Source organism: Heterodontus francisci, chromosome 38 (genome assembly GCF_036365525.1).
Source record: "Heterodontus francisci isolate sHetFra1 chromosome 38, sHetFra1.hap1, whole genome shotgun sequence".
Classification (NCBI taxonomy): Eukaryota; Metazoa; Chordata; class Chondrichthyes; order Heterodontiformes; family Heterodontidae; genus Heterodontus; species Heterodontus francisci.
The window spans coordinates 25,954,159-25,968,270 of NC_090408.1; the positions used below are offsets into that span (position 1 = coordinate 25,954,159).

The window sequence follows — 14,112 nt, forward strand, 5'->3', positions numbered from 1 at the left end:
GGTTATTACTTCTTGTGACACTGCTTCCAGGTCCTTGGGGCCAAACTCTGGTAACTGACCTCCCTGGTTACCTGCTCCTTTTCCCTTCTGAGGTTGGTCCTTGAGGACCTTCTGGCCACCCACAGAAACATGGCCTCTCTCCTCCTGCCCACCTCCACCACTAAGGCCTCCAGCACTTCATTCATGAACCTGGGAGCCCTTTCTCTGCCCTTATGCTCCATTTTCCTTGTTTAGAATGGCAGCAATAACATTCAGTAGCAAAGTCCTGTGATTCAGGTTGGCTTCCCTTTGGGAGGGACAGACTGCCTTTAAGACGAGTAGGCCATCTCTACCATGTGCTCTTTGCAACCTCTGCTCTGTCCCCTGCTGAGCACTCAGGGCAGCCTGCAGCACAAGCCCTACTCTGGCTGATGTTACAATCATTTAAATGAGGAGGCAGCAGGAAATTTGTGTGCTGCCTACCACCATGGCAACAGGTATTGGCAGGTCGTGAATCGCAATCCCCTTGCTTTAAAAAACCATGCAGACCAATTTCTGCCCCTAACGGTCCATCCTTCCTCATTCTGTTAGCAGTGGTGAGTTTATTAGGATGCAGTCAGTTCCCATTAACTGTAAGGAGTCGGTGACAGATAAAGGCAGGTTTGCACTCTCATGAAGGCCAATTTTAACACGGGGCGGGATTCAGGAGTCCGTGGGCCAAAATTGGGGTAAACCATCTGTCAACCCTCCCTGGCCTCATTAGCATTTCCCAACTCTGACTGCTGCCTGATACTGGCAGGAATTATGTCACTGCCAGTGGGTGGGAGTTAAAATTGACAATGGAAGAGGGCCAGGTGCCATAGGGGACCCAGAGGAATGATCGCTGGCAAAGTAAGTAAGCATGTGAAGTGGGGTATTTGGGGCTGTGGGAAAGTCTGCAATCGGGAGGGGACGAAACCCAGGGCAAGGGAAGCTTAGGGTATCTTTATGAGGCGAGAAGGAGCACTCCTATTTCTTTTGACCCACAAGAAACGTTTCAAGCTTTATTTTTAAATCACAAACAAAATCGACCGTGCAACAGCGCATTGCTAAAACCGGCCATTTATATTTTTGAGTAATTGACTCTGTTGCCACAAATTGAGGTTCCAAGCAATTTCAGATCAACGTTTTTTTCAACAGCAAAATGATTTTGATTGACTCTGTTCCCTGGCGTTAAGCTCTTGTCATGTTCCAGCTCTCCATATCTTTTGCAATCCTTTCGCAATGTGTTCCTACTCCAGCCAGAGCGAATCACAGACGCCTGAGCAGTTTGTTCACGACCTTCAGGTATCAATAAAAAAACCTAACCAGCATCCAGTATCACTGGCATCCCTTAGTCTCAGACAATCACCACAGACAGAGCTTCGTGCAAAAGACCAGTCCAATTTATTTGTATAAAAGCCCTTTCTTTGCAGCCATGTTTTAAGTTATTAATCAGTAAAGTAAGGGGAGTTGATTTGCTTTTATTTTATTTTGCAGCCGGTTCAAGGGGTACAACTTGCAGTCTGTAAAGGGTAAAGGCCTTATGCTGAAAATGAACAACTGGGCAAAAGTATCTCTCCTCCTCTTCATTTGTGTCACCCTTAATGCCCGAAGTGGTAGAACCAAGGAAAAAGGTAAGGACACAGAGCCATGCTTCTATTCACAGTAATTTGAGCGTTTGCAAAGGCATTGAGCAGCTGGATTGCAAGAAGAATAACCAAAGGATTGATTCCTTTGGGTGAAATTTCGGTAAAAATACAACTATTTCTGGGCGCATTTTCTATTGTACTATTTGGTACGGAGGGCATAGATAGTGGATTTCTAGAGTGATAATTGAAGCACTCTCTGCATTCTTTAGCTCACAGGACCATTGGTTCTGATAAAGGGTCTTGCAAGACATTTTACTATTGGATTTTTAATCGAGTTTCAGCATAATACAACAAGACAGTTAAACTCAGTTATCTTTGCAGTTTTTGTATAAATGTACTGATTACATTATTTAGTGATACAGAAACAAAATTAATAGTGGAGTGATACATAACCAGAGATTATTTTGTCCATTTACCATTTCTCTTTGCCAATTATTGGGATCTTTCAGTCCATTAGACTAAAACGGATTTCCTGTGTGCATCGATATTTAAGCCATTGTGTTTGCCTGCTTCATGAATTGTGGCTGTTCACTTCTTACATTCATTAATAATATTAACACCATTAGTGAATCTCGTATTGCTTATTGAATATCTTTTAATTTGCTGTCCATGTTAGTATCATCCAGGAAGGCCTTGATATTTGAATCTTGCATTACACTGGAGAGTATTCTTGAAAGAATGCAGCCCTTATCTCAATCGACTATTTTAAAATGATTGGCTAGGTCACTATTCATGTGGAAGGTTTTGCGTACCCACCAGAATTGTTTTGATTATTTTCTGACCAAGTTGATAGTCTCATGACATCATCCAAAATTATTCTCCAAATGCCATTGAAAGCTGGAGTAAGATTAATAAAAGTTGCAATCAACAAGTATAGTCTTTCAGGCTATTTTTCAGATAATTTCTTGAACCCGTTCAGTTTTTCATCTAGAAGTGAATCAGCTTTGGGGGGAGGATTTCCTTTGATTGTCCAGGGTGGAGGAATAGCCGATAGTGGCCCACTGTCAATATGGTGGGTGCGCGCTGTTGGGAAATGGGGAGGTTTGAACATAGCAAATTCATTCCAATAGATGGTCAGGACTCAACCAATGAGCAACTAAGTAGCTATGGGCATGAGCATTTGTTTTAGCCGCTGACTAGGCAAAAACATCTTTAATTCAATTCTGCATCATGCAAAATCCTGTAGCGGCTTTAGGTCCAAGACGCTGCATCTGCTTCACTCATGAGGTCCTGAAGTCTCTCATGGGCAGCATCATGGTCAAATGGCACTTTCTCATCGTCAATTCACCAATGATGGTAAGGAGGCAGGGAGCAAGTGGGGCCAGTGGGGGTGGGGGAATGTGGGCTGCAGGGTCGCTGATAAATGGCAACTCTGCCCATAACCTCCCAGATTTGCAAAGATGCCTGAAGAGAGGGTTGTGATCTCTTTTTAAAAAAGGTCAAAAATAAGTCTGACCCCACCAGTGTAATATGTAAATAATCTAAATGTACATACACCAACGATTACAATTGCCAACTGTCAGCAGGAGGGAAAAGATGGGATGCTCTGAAAGATGGCCAGCACAAGTGCTTCAGAAAGTGTCAATTGTGGCGCATTCCAGCAGCAATGCTACAGTTATGCATGAAGATTGTTTATAATTGGACAGCTAGCATGGTCCATGAGGACCAAAATACGAACTTACTACCCCCACATCTGCATCATCGCATTAAATTCTAAGAACAAAGGAACAGGAACAGGTCCTTCAGCCCCTCAAACCTGTTTGACCATTTTTGTATTCTTTCATGGGATGTGGGCATCACTGGCAAGGCCAGCATTTGTTGCCCAACCCTAATTGCCCTTGGAAATTGAGTGGCTAGCTAGGCCATTTCAGAGGGCAATTAAGAGTCAACCACATTGCTGTGGGTCTGGAGTCACATGAAGGCCAGACCAGGTAAGGATGGCAGATTTCCTTCCCTAAAGGACATTAGTGAACCAGATGGGTTTTTATGACAATTGATGATAGCTTCATGGCATCATTAATGAGACTAGCTTTCAATTCCAGATTTTTTATGGTGAAATTTGAACCCACGTCCCCAGGGCATTAGCCTGGGCCTCTGTATTATTAGCGGAGTGACATTACCACTTTGCCACATTCTCCCCCTAGACTTGCATTCCTATAACATCTTTCAGGGCATCAAGATGTCCTAAAGTCTCGACAGCAAATAAAGTACTTTTGAAGTGTAGTTACTGTCGTAATGGGGGAAATGCAGCAGCCAGTATGTGCACAGCAAGCTCCCACAAACAGCAATGATAATGACCAGATAATCTGTATAGTGATGTTGTTTGAGGGATAAATGTTGGCCAGGACGCCGGGGATAATTCCCCTTCTCCTTCAAAATCGTGCCATGGAATCTTTTACGCCCACCTGAAAAAATAGACAGGGCCTCGATTTAACATCTCATCCAATAGACGATACCTCTGACAATGCAGCACTGCACTGGAGTGTCAGCCTAGATTTTTGTGCTCAGGTCAGAGTGGGAACCTTCTGACTCAGAGACAAAGGAGCTACCAACTGAGACACAGCTGACACTAGAAATGCCCGATCTGTACCTTGTCTCCATATAACTGCCCTTGATACCCTTAACTAAATCTTTCAATCTTAGTCTTGAAAATTTCAATTGACCCAGCATCCATTGCCTTTTGAGAGATCCAGATTTCTACTACCCTGTGTGTGAAAAAAATGCTTGCTGATTTTTCTCTGAATGCCCTGGCTCTAATTTGTTTAATAGGTTCTTTCCTGCTGGTAATAGCACATACAGGATGAAAGTCAGTTACTTTCAGCTAATCTTTGAATATACGTTACTCTCTGGCTGACGTATACACCTCAGAACAAGCCCTTGATATAAGTCAGTTGATTGTCGCTGTTGCCCATGGATGGGGACCTGGTCAAAGTGGTTGGAATTACCTTTCAGTACAATCTTTCCAAATCCTTATCAAAAATAATTGGTTTGATTGACAGCTACATCTGTACTGAAGTAGGTTTGAGAGATGAGTGGGGTCCAGATTCCTCGCAGACCCTTTGACCTCAGAAGCTGCAGCTTTCAGGTTTATAGTTGGTTCCCTGCACGATTCAATCTGAAGCTTGTCAGCCTAATTAGACCACTCTGTGGTTGTGAGTATCCATGTTAGAAGTAAGCAAGCATGTTGTGAGTGGCTGTCTGATGCTGAGGGTTTGCGCAGGGAATGTTTTGATATTCTGAAGAGATTAGTGTAAGTTTGAAATGAATGTAAATGCTGGAGATGATTTTCCTCTCAGATTGCTGATGGGGGCACTGTACCTGTGAGGAAAGGAGAGCCTCAATAGTCTTGGCCCAGGCGATTTGCATGGCCCTGGTAAACTCCCATTACACACCCGGCCTGCTTTATGCTGGGATGGAGGGTGCAATTTGGAAACAAGAGTCTAGCTGCAAACCTATGAGGCTGGAGAGCAGCAGGCAGAAGATCCTGAGGCTCAGAGAACAAAGTGGGGATGGTGGATGGGTGGGCGGGGGAACATCAGTAAATAACAATCTGTCGTGGAGTCGCCTTTCTGTGGGCATAATACAGCAAAGGAAATAATATCCTTTCCTGCTTGTGTTGGCCATTGGACCTATCATGGATGTACAAATAGCAACATGTGTGTAGTCTATGAGAGCCTAAACCCTGGGGAAGTCAGTAACTTGATCCAAATAGCTTTTCCTCAGCTGTAATTGGATTATGTCAATGTAAATAAATGTCCAAAATTGCACATTATCTCTGGACATCATTGTAACCGGCCTGTGAGTGCCAGGAATCTACCAGTCACAAAAGAATTCTGAATTGTTGGTATCTTTACTGCCACAGATGAAGCTGTGTAGAATCTTGTCAGGCAGGCATATCTCAATGAGAGGTTGCCGATGCAGTGCTGTCAGGACCAGACAGCTTCTCCAGGTGATCTTCTAATCAGTCTGGCACACCTTCTATACTTTTAACCCTCAACAGCATCCCTCTCTTCCTCCTGTTGCTCCGGAAACCACATTCCAGGAATGGTACTAACTCCTGAGTTATGATACCCTCACCCTGTAGCCACACTCGGCAATTACTCACCTGGCATTATGACCAGACTCGCTTAGATCTCAGTAGCAGCAGTTCATGTTGCTACTGCTTCAGTTGCAGAAGGAACATAGTTAAGGTTAAACAGGAAGTAAAGTTGCCTGACACTGTTTTCTTATAAAGCATCACTAGCACCATTTAAACACATTGGAACAGTGGTAAAAATGAACACTTTGCTGGGTATTTACTCTCTGATTTCCACTGTTACTAACCATTACATTCTATAATTTGTACTGAGATGAAATCTTCCTCCCTTGTTATTAACTCAGTTGGTAAGGATCGCAGTGATACTCAGAAGTCTAATGCTAAGGTATCTCTTGCATTCAAACAGCCTACAAAGTAATTAATGTTGACAACCGTGCTATGCTGCTTGCATTTTACATCTAGATTCAGCACACGATATAAACTGCCCTGAACTCTTAGTGTGAAGAGCGTAGGTTTCATGCAGCTGAGAGTAAGCTCCATGGGAACTGTAATGTAAACAAGACTAGAATTGGGATTGCGATGTTTGTGTCCCAGAATGTTAGCAAATCATCAGTGATTTAAAACATGCAGATGTAGAATGATATTGTGCCTTACCAATAACGGCACAAGGTTATGTGAACATGGGAGAGATGGCCTGTTAGATGTCTTCAATATAAATTGGCCATTCAAATAGGAATAACAAGAAATAATTTCAAGACAGGCTGGATCACCAGAACTGGTTTTAACTGCCTTGCTGAAACTATCTTTCAAAATACTCTTAAAATTTCCTTTTTGATGCCTGTCAGTCAGAATACATTACAAATAATGTTCTGCTTAACTAGCAAGTTGTGGTACCTTAACATCTGTAATGACTGTATTTGAGCAGAAATACTTGAAAAGGTATGATCAGCATGTTAGCTGGTATATACGCCAATCTGCTTCTTTATTGAATTAAACACTCATGTTCACTCCATGTTCGGGCGGCACAGTGGTGCAGTGGTTAGCACTGCAGCCTCACAGCTCCAGGGACCCGGGTTCGATTCTGGGTACTGCCTGTGTGGAGTTTGCAAGTTCTGCCTGTGTCTGCGTGGGTTTTCTCCGGGTGCTCCGGTTTCCTCCCACAAGCCAAAAGACTTGCAGGTTGGTAGGTAAATTGGCCATTATAAATTGTCACTAGTATAAGTAGGTGGTAGGGAAAGATAGGGACAGGTGGGGATGTTTGGTAGGAATATGGGATTAGTGTAGGATTAGTATAAATGGGTGGTTGATGGTCGGCACAGACTCGGTGGGCCGAAGGGCCTGTTTCAGTGCTGTATCTCTAATCTAAAAAAAAACTTATCCCAGTGGAATGTAACCGTGTCTGGTTAAAGTGAAGCGTTATCTAGGCTGCAAATCTACTTTGCATATAAATGCTTTACTGCCAATTATTAATATGGAGGGCCACTTGCTGTTATCAGCTGATCAGTGTTACTTCTATTCCATTCTTTTATTAGAAACTTTTCAACTTTTTTTTTCATCAAAGCTTAAGAGTTCCCCTTATTTTAAGGTGTTTTCTTCCCATTCCTCCTTCTTTTGATCCTTCTGCATCATGCAAGGCTTATAGCAGAGGACAAACACTCCCAACCCCCCTATTCTATGACCGGTTGCAAAGAGACAGGACATGACTCTTTCTCTAGCTTTCTTTCACCATCTTGTACCGAAATGCTTTTTTCTGCTTAACATCTCTCTGTGAAAGCATGACTATACTAGAATCTCAGTACACCGACGTCTAAGACCTAAACCCACATCTTACCTCTCCGTGACATAAAATACCTCAACTTCAAAATAAAGTGGGTGTAGTCTGAGAGCCTAACTGAAATAAAAGCAGAAGTTATTGAAGTGAAGGGACTCTAAAGGTTCACTTGCATTATAACGGTAATTCCAGTGCACTGCAGCTTCACTGAATGTCTTGTGTAAATACTGCATGAGTCAGAGCCTGACTTGTCACCAGGAAGAAGTCTCACTCCAAGTTGTTTCAAAGGTAGGTCAACCCATTAACAAGCAAATTACATTATACAAATTTCGTGTTAGTGTGAAGCCAAAACTGGTTCACACTGATACTAAACTTGTAGTTTAAACGCATCCAAAGGAGGAAGAGCAGGCTGCTCTAGAAATGATCCAACATTAAAAAGACAACCTAATGTGTGTTCTTCTGTGAGTTTATTCTTGTGGAGGAACATCATTCCCCTGCCCCTAAACAGTACCTAGTGACTGACGATAATTGGTAAATGGTACAAGGTCCCATTGTGAAGTGATACTGTTCACCTCTGTGAAATTAAGTTTCCTGAAATACTTTGGGCTTAATGATTAATCCTATTAGGACCTGAGAGAAAGGAGTATTGAGCGACTTTCCTCAGCAGGTTTTCAGTAATGACGATATTGACAAAACATCAGTTACCTGAACTGGCGGGGAATGGGAATGATCACCAAATTTACTTAATCCAGTAATGAACATGCGAGTCAGGGTAATGTGATGTATTGTGGACGGACTGGATGAAGATTTCCCCTAGTCTCTTTGTGTTAGCAACATTGTAAAGATAGTGGGAAGATTTCCCTATGTTTGTTCTTTCTTGCAATATCGTAGATGCTTCTAAACTTTTAGCAGAGTCACAAAGAGATGTATGTGGGAGTGGCCGCAGGCAACTCCTCTGGTTTTCCTCTCTTCCATGTGTTGAAATGCCTAATTTCCTATCCTGTTAAAGGACTTCATGTCAGGGATCAGAGATACAATCTCCCTCTGTATTAAGCAAGTTGAGGTATTGCATTGACAGTGTTATCTTCCCTCTGTAGGGCACCAATAGTGTGTGGTCTCTCCAAGAACTGTATTGTCTGCAGCCACACATTTCCATTTTATGCTAATCATGGCTTTCTGAGTGAAGTTGCCAGTTTGTCTCACTTTATAGAAAGGCTTTCTGCTGTGGGTCAGTGCTCAATGGGAACCAGGCTGTTTAGAATCATTGCACTTGATAGAAAGAAAATAAACCTTCATCACTTTGGGCCAGATTCAAACTTAAATCTCAGAAGCAAAAGGGCAATATTAAAAATCACTGTCTCTCACTCCCCACACACCTTCAGTTGTATTATTTCCTATTTCTCCATTCTTGTCACCTATTTCCTTCCCAATATCCTGAAATGATTCCATGTCTTAACGAAAGATTTGGAGAGGATAGTTTATTATTTGGAAAGTACAGTTTTAAATCACTTAAAACAAAGCAATCTAGAAACAACTGTTTGCAATTTTAACATTGAGACACTTAACAACTTTATATGACATTCTTCTCTCTGCTGTTTTAACAGAAACATCAACTCATTTAAAATAAAATGGGTTGGTACCTCAGTTGAAATAGTGCACGAAGGAACGTCACCTGAAAGCTTGAAGTATCTGTATGCTAATATTGCAAACATAATTTTTTTAACTTGTTGTTTTAAGAATGATTGAAGTGGCTTCTGCTGGTATATACTCATGGTATATGATAGCAGCATCCAGTTTGCAGCAACATTGAATAATACATTGGGATCAATGATTTTTTTAATACTGATTGCAAAGATAATCCAGTTTCTCTCAATCACCACAGTTCAAAAGTATTTTGGGACATCCTGAGGCTGGGAAAGGAACAATATAAATAAGTTCTTTCCAGAATTTCTGGAGTGACTATTTACAGCTGTACATCTGAATGGCACCAGTCAATATGATAATTATTCATTATTACAGAAAAATCCAGGCCATAGTTTCCTATACTCTATCCATCTCTCCTACACCTCATTATTTCTAACCCCTAAAATCTAAATTAGATTCTGGCATGCACACTCAAGTTATGCATTGCTCCCTTAGGCATTTGTTCTTCAAAGTGAAAAACATCCATCTCATATCTGAAATACCTTCACTGCACCTAATTTGCAATTCATTATTTTCGATTATGTATGTATATATTTATTACTAGGTTACTTTCTTCATTCTTCAATGCAGTATGTCCTTTGATTTTAGGCAAGGAAGATTCTATTTACTAAATGATGTTCTGAGCTCCAACCTCACTCTTGCACTAGTTTGTAGCAAGTAAACGTTCTTGCAAATAAAAGTTATGCCAAATAATTTGAGCGCATTTAATATAAGAAGGCATCTCAACAGCAGGGTGCTTTTCAATAGCTACAGGGAATTATGAATAACATTTTCTTTATTTCTGTCCAATACCTTTTGAATATTTTACACTGTTGGAGTCAGCAGATTTAGAAATTTCAGGAATATCCCATTGTACAAATACTTGGACATGAGAAATAAAAAGAAAAACTTCATTTATATAGAGCCTTAGGACATTCCAAAGTGGCTTACAGCCAGTGAAGCACTTTTTGAAGTGTCATCGCTGTTGTAATGTAAGAAATACAGCAGCTAATTTGCACACAGCAAGCTCCCACAAACAGCAGTATGATAATGACCAGATAATCTGCTTTTTGTGATGTTGATTGAGGGATACATATGGACCAGGCCATTGGAGATAACTCCCCTGCTCTTCTTCAAATTAGTGCCATGGGATCTTTGATGTCCACTTTAGAAAGCAGGCGGGCCTTGGTTTAATGTCTCATCCAAAAGACAGCATCTCTGACAGTGCAGCATTCTCACAGCACTGGAGTGACAGCTTAGAATTTTGTGCTCAGTTCTCAGGCAGTCAACTTGAACCCACAACCTTGTGACTCAGAGGAGCGATTGACAACAGTACCATAATTATTATTATCACTGTTATTGCTGAGGCTATTAGCACTCACTGTTATTATGGGGTAAATCAAATAGCAACTTCTGACATTCACACATGCACAGTTAAACTGTTGTCAGAGATACCCAGCTCCTCCACTAGTTGCACTCTTGCAGTCCTCACTGACAGACTTGGCACTGAAATGACTGGAACAGTGTGAACTTGCTGTACTTACTCACTAGCTCTGCACTAAAAATGGCTGGAAAAGTTAGGGTTGATGCATTCTGGAGTAAATGAGATATTAACTGTGTGATTAAATGGTAATTATTGGTGAACGACCTCTCTGACCCTGAAAAATTAATTTTGCAAGGGTGACGTCTCATTCCCTTAGATGAAAATTAGTGTTGGAGACTTGTAAAAAAGATTTTTTTTAAAAACTTTTTTGTGTATCTGTTATATCTCTCTCCTTTAATCCCATCTGTATTTCCTAGTCTTTCTTTTGCTTCCTATACATCATTTCAATCTAATTTATATTTCCTTCTTTATACTCCTCGGTTTGGACTCTGCATAATTTGATTGGTTGAAGAGCCTCGCTGTTGCTTGCCCTGTTCACAGACTCCCACTGATCCCCTCTAGAGGGCGGTGTGCTGGAAAACACACCCGATAACAGGTAGGGCTGAATTTTCCCAGCCTCACGGAGCTAGATTTGTGGGGGGGTGGGGGGGGGGGGGGGGTGGTGGTGGGGGGGAACGGGGATAGAAATGTATATGGAATCATGTTGGGCCAACTCTGCTATATGTTCCCACCTCCATGTGCTATTCTCAGAGGCAGGTTCCCAGCAGTGACAACTACCTACTTGGCAGCAGTGGGTAGACAACTAGGGTACTTAAAAGAGCAATCAATCCCTATTCCAGCAATGGTTTGAAATATTCCCAATGGCACACAGGCCCCTCCCACTGTATCAGAGCCCAGCAATGCAGAGGAGGTTCAAGATGTGCAACACTTGAGTCCTTTTGGTAATTTGCCAGCAGTAAATCGCAATGCTCAGGTCTCCCCAAGCAGAAGGCATGCCATTGCAGCCACATCAAGGTGACTGAAGTCTCCGCTAATGTTGTACCCGCTGCAATGGCTCCACTGACGCACCTACTGCTGGCCCCTCAGCTGCGCCCACACTGCGAAGGAGGCCGGCAGCCCAACCCAACCCAACCCACAGGCCACAATGAACAGACCTCCTGATGCTGGAACCCGGTCTCGTCCCTAATTGGACGAGGATCCTGGAGGCAGCTTTCTTAATTGGCCACCTCCGGAGAGATCGTGTCCTGCCCGGAATTGAGGCCGATGTCAGGATCATAACTCAACCGGGAAAATTCAGCCCAGAGTTTCTGCTCTGAAGCTGGCGAAATCTTTGTGGGCAGCTGCCAGTGAGGTGAATGGCGAGCCCCTTCATCACTGACCACAAAACCTGGGCCTATTGTACACATATATAGCTCTGTAACACAGCACCATTTCTGAAATTCAAGTAACTTACTGCTTATACCACACTATGGTCTGGTAGCTGTTAGACAAGTTTTATATTGACATGTTTGCAAGCCAGGAAAACATTGATTTCTCTCCAAATTATATTTTAACCATTTGGCATCAACAAGATGTCTTTGCCAGTGGTGAGATATGAAGAGTATTCCCGTTTACGAGACTAACAATAATTCTTTCTCGAATTTATTACTTGTGATATGAACTCTTAGCCTCACTTGTGGAGTTATTTATCGTATCTCAAGGCTATCCCATGGCATGTCTTCTATTTATCACATTTTTCTCATTAGTGCATTTGGGAGGTTTGTGTGGAAGACCATGAGTCCTGAGAGCACTGGAAACCAATAACTTTTGATTTATAAAAGTTATTAACAGCACATATTAGGATCCTGTGAGAACAGCAGTTTATGAGGTATTGAAATGATTGCACATGATTACAGGATACTGTATTTGGGCACACAAATAATAAGACTGAGTTTCTTTTAAGGCCTAGGGTCTGATTTCACCCACTCCCCCCTATTTCATTTTTCTGGTGTAACAAACTGTTAGCCTTTAATGTTTTATATTCGCTACACTATATTCCAGAAATCTAAGGTTCTTAGCTCTGGTGTGTGAAGTGTATAATTCTTAACTGTAATAAAGTTTCCTTTCATTTGTAACATCCCTGTAATATACGGGTAGACTTTGAAGCTTCCCCGCCAGCAGACGCAGACAGTAGTGTCTCAAAAATTGCGGTAGGAATTTACTGCCTCATTTACACCGTCGCTGAGGTCATCACCATTTTGCCAGTGTCCTCAGAATAGGCTGCCTAGCCAGCCGCCTAAAGCAAGCACACAGCTTTCAGGCAACAACTGGACAGAGCACGGGCAGCACACACTCTGCCTAGTATAAGATGGCAGTCCAGCTAAAGAGGGGCCCAAAGGTAAGTTCTTATTTATTTTGGCGGGCCCAGGAGGAGCAGGAGTGCTTTCCGGCGTCCACAAAAACGACCTGAGTCACTGCCGCACCAGGCCATCTCCCCAGCAATAGTAAAAGTCCCACACACCCACATTTTGCTAGGTTTGGGACTGGCAAGACAACCTGATGTTGTAGCAACCTAGAGCTGGTGAACTGTCCCCAGACACTCGTTTTGCACCCACAGCTCACCAGTGTCAAAGAGGTGGGTTTTAAGAAAGGTCTCAAAGGATGAGAGTGAAATGGAGAAGCAAACGGATTTAGAGATGGAATTCCAAATCATGGGGCCACCAGTGGTGGGATGAATGGAGTAGGAAGATGCCCAATAGATAGGAATACATCAATGTTACAGCATGGACACAGGCCATTTGACCCAATCAGTCCATGTTATTATTTATGATCCACACAAGCAAATAGTCCTAATCACATTTACCTGCCATTTTCCAATAGTCCTTTATCCTCTTTTCCTACCCATACAATGTAACCCTTAAAATTAATTCTACACCCACGCAAAGCGAGGGCAACCCTGGAGGAACTGGAGGAGAAATGTTGGAGCTACCCTTGAGCCGGGTTTCCCTCAAAACCAGGATGTCATGCAATTGTTCACAATGGGGTAGTGATGGTAAGGGCCTTTGTTCATCAGTAAACGGGTATTTCTGAGGGAAATAGAGAAAGGGGCGAAGGTCCCTGGAGATGTTGGGGAACAGTGTGGCTGCCTGGACGCAGCCTCCAGGTGGAAGACAAGGGGGCCAGCACTCCATGCAGGCTTAGGGGCCCTCCCTGCCTGCCTGGCTTCAGCTACAACCCCAGGCCAACCCCCAATGGTGGCCCTGCCACTGAGACCATTTTTTATTTTAAATTTTAAAATGTTAGAGAGAGGGCGCCTCCATATTGAAGAGCCCTCTCCCTCACTTATCTGTCATGGCAGCCAGCTGCTGCTTCCAAGCTGGAGAACCTCCTATTGACCCTCTAGCTTCAAGAGGGCTGTCCTTAATTGGATGCGACCCCGTCTTCTTGCCACTAATTGGCCAATTCGGGGAACATCACAGATGAGTGACTGCTCCCCACCAGTGCCACCTCCATTTGAGCCTGACTGCGGAGTCTTGAAGCCTGCAGGGAAAATCCTGCCCTTTTCAGGCCTGGACATTGCACGCCAATTTTCTGGCCTATACCAATATGG

At 42.8% G+C, this 14,112-nt stretch overlaps 1 protein-coding gene across 3 annotated transcripts in view; it reads left to right on the plus strand.

Moving 5' to 3' along the window:
- Positions 1-1,309: 1,309 nt before the first annotated feature.
- Positions 1,310-14,112, plus strand: part of lipca (lipase, hepatic a) — an 83,445-nt gene continuing 70,642 nt past the window's right edge. Inside the window, exons 1-2 of one of the 3 annotated variants that reach the window (XM_068017897.1) lie at positions 1,310-1,410; positions 1,498-1,634. In XM_068017897.1, the coding sequence (XP_067873998.1) occupies positions 1,544-1,634 (91 nt within the window). In that variant the 5' untranslated portion in view covers positions 1,310-1,410; positions 1,498-1,543. Of the gene's footprint in view, positions 1,635-14,112 lie in introns of all 3 variants that reach the window. The other 2 variants (XM_068017896.1, XM_068017898.1) reach the window with 2 other exon arrangements.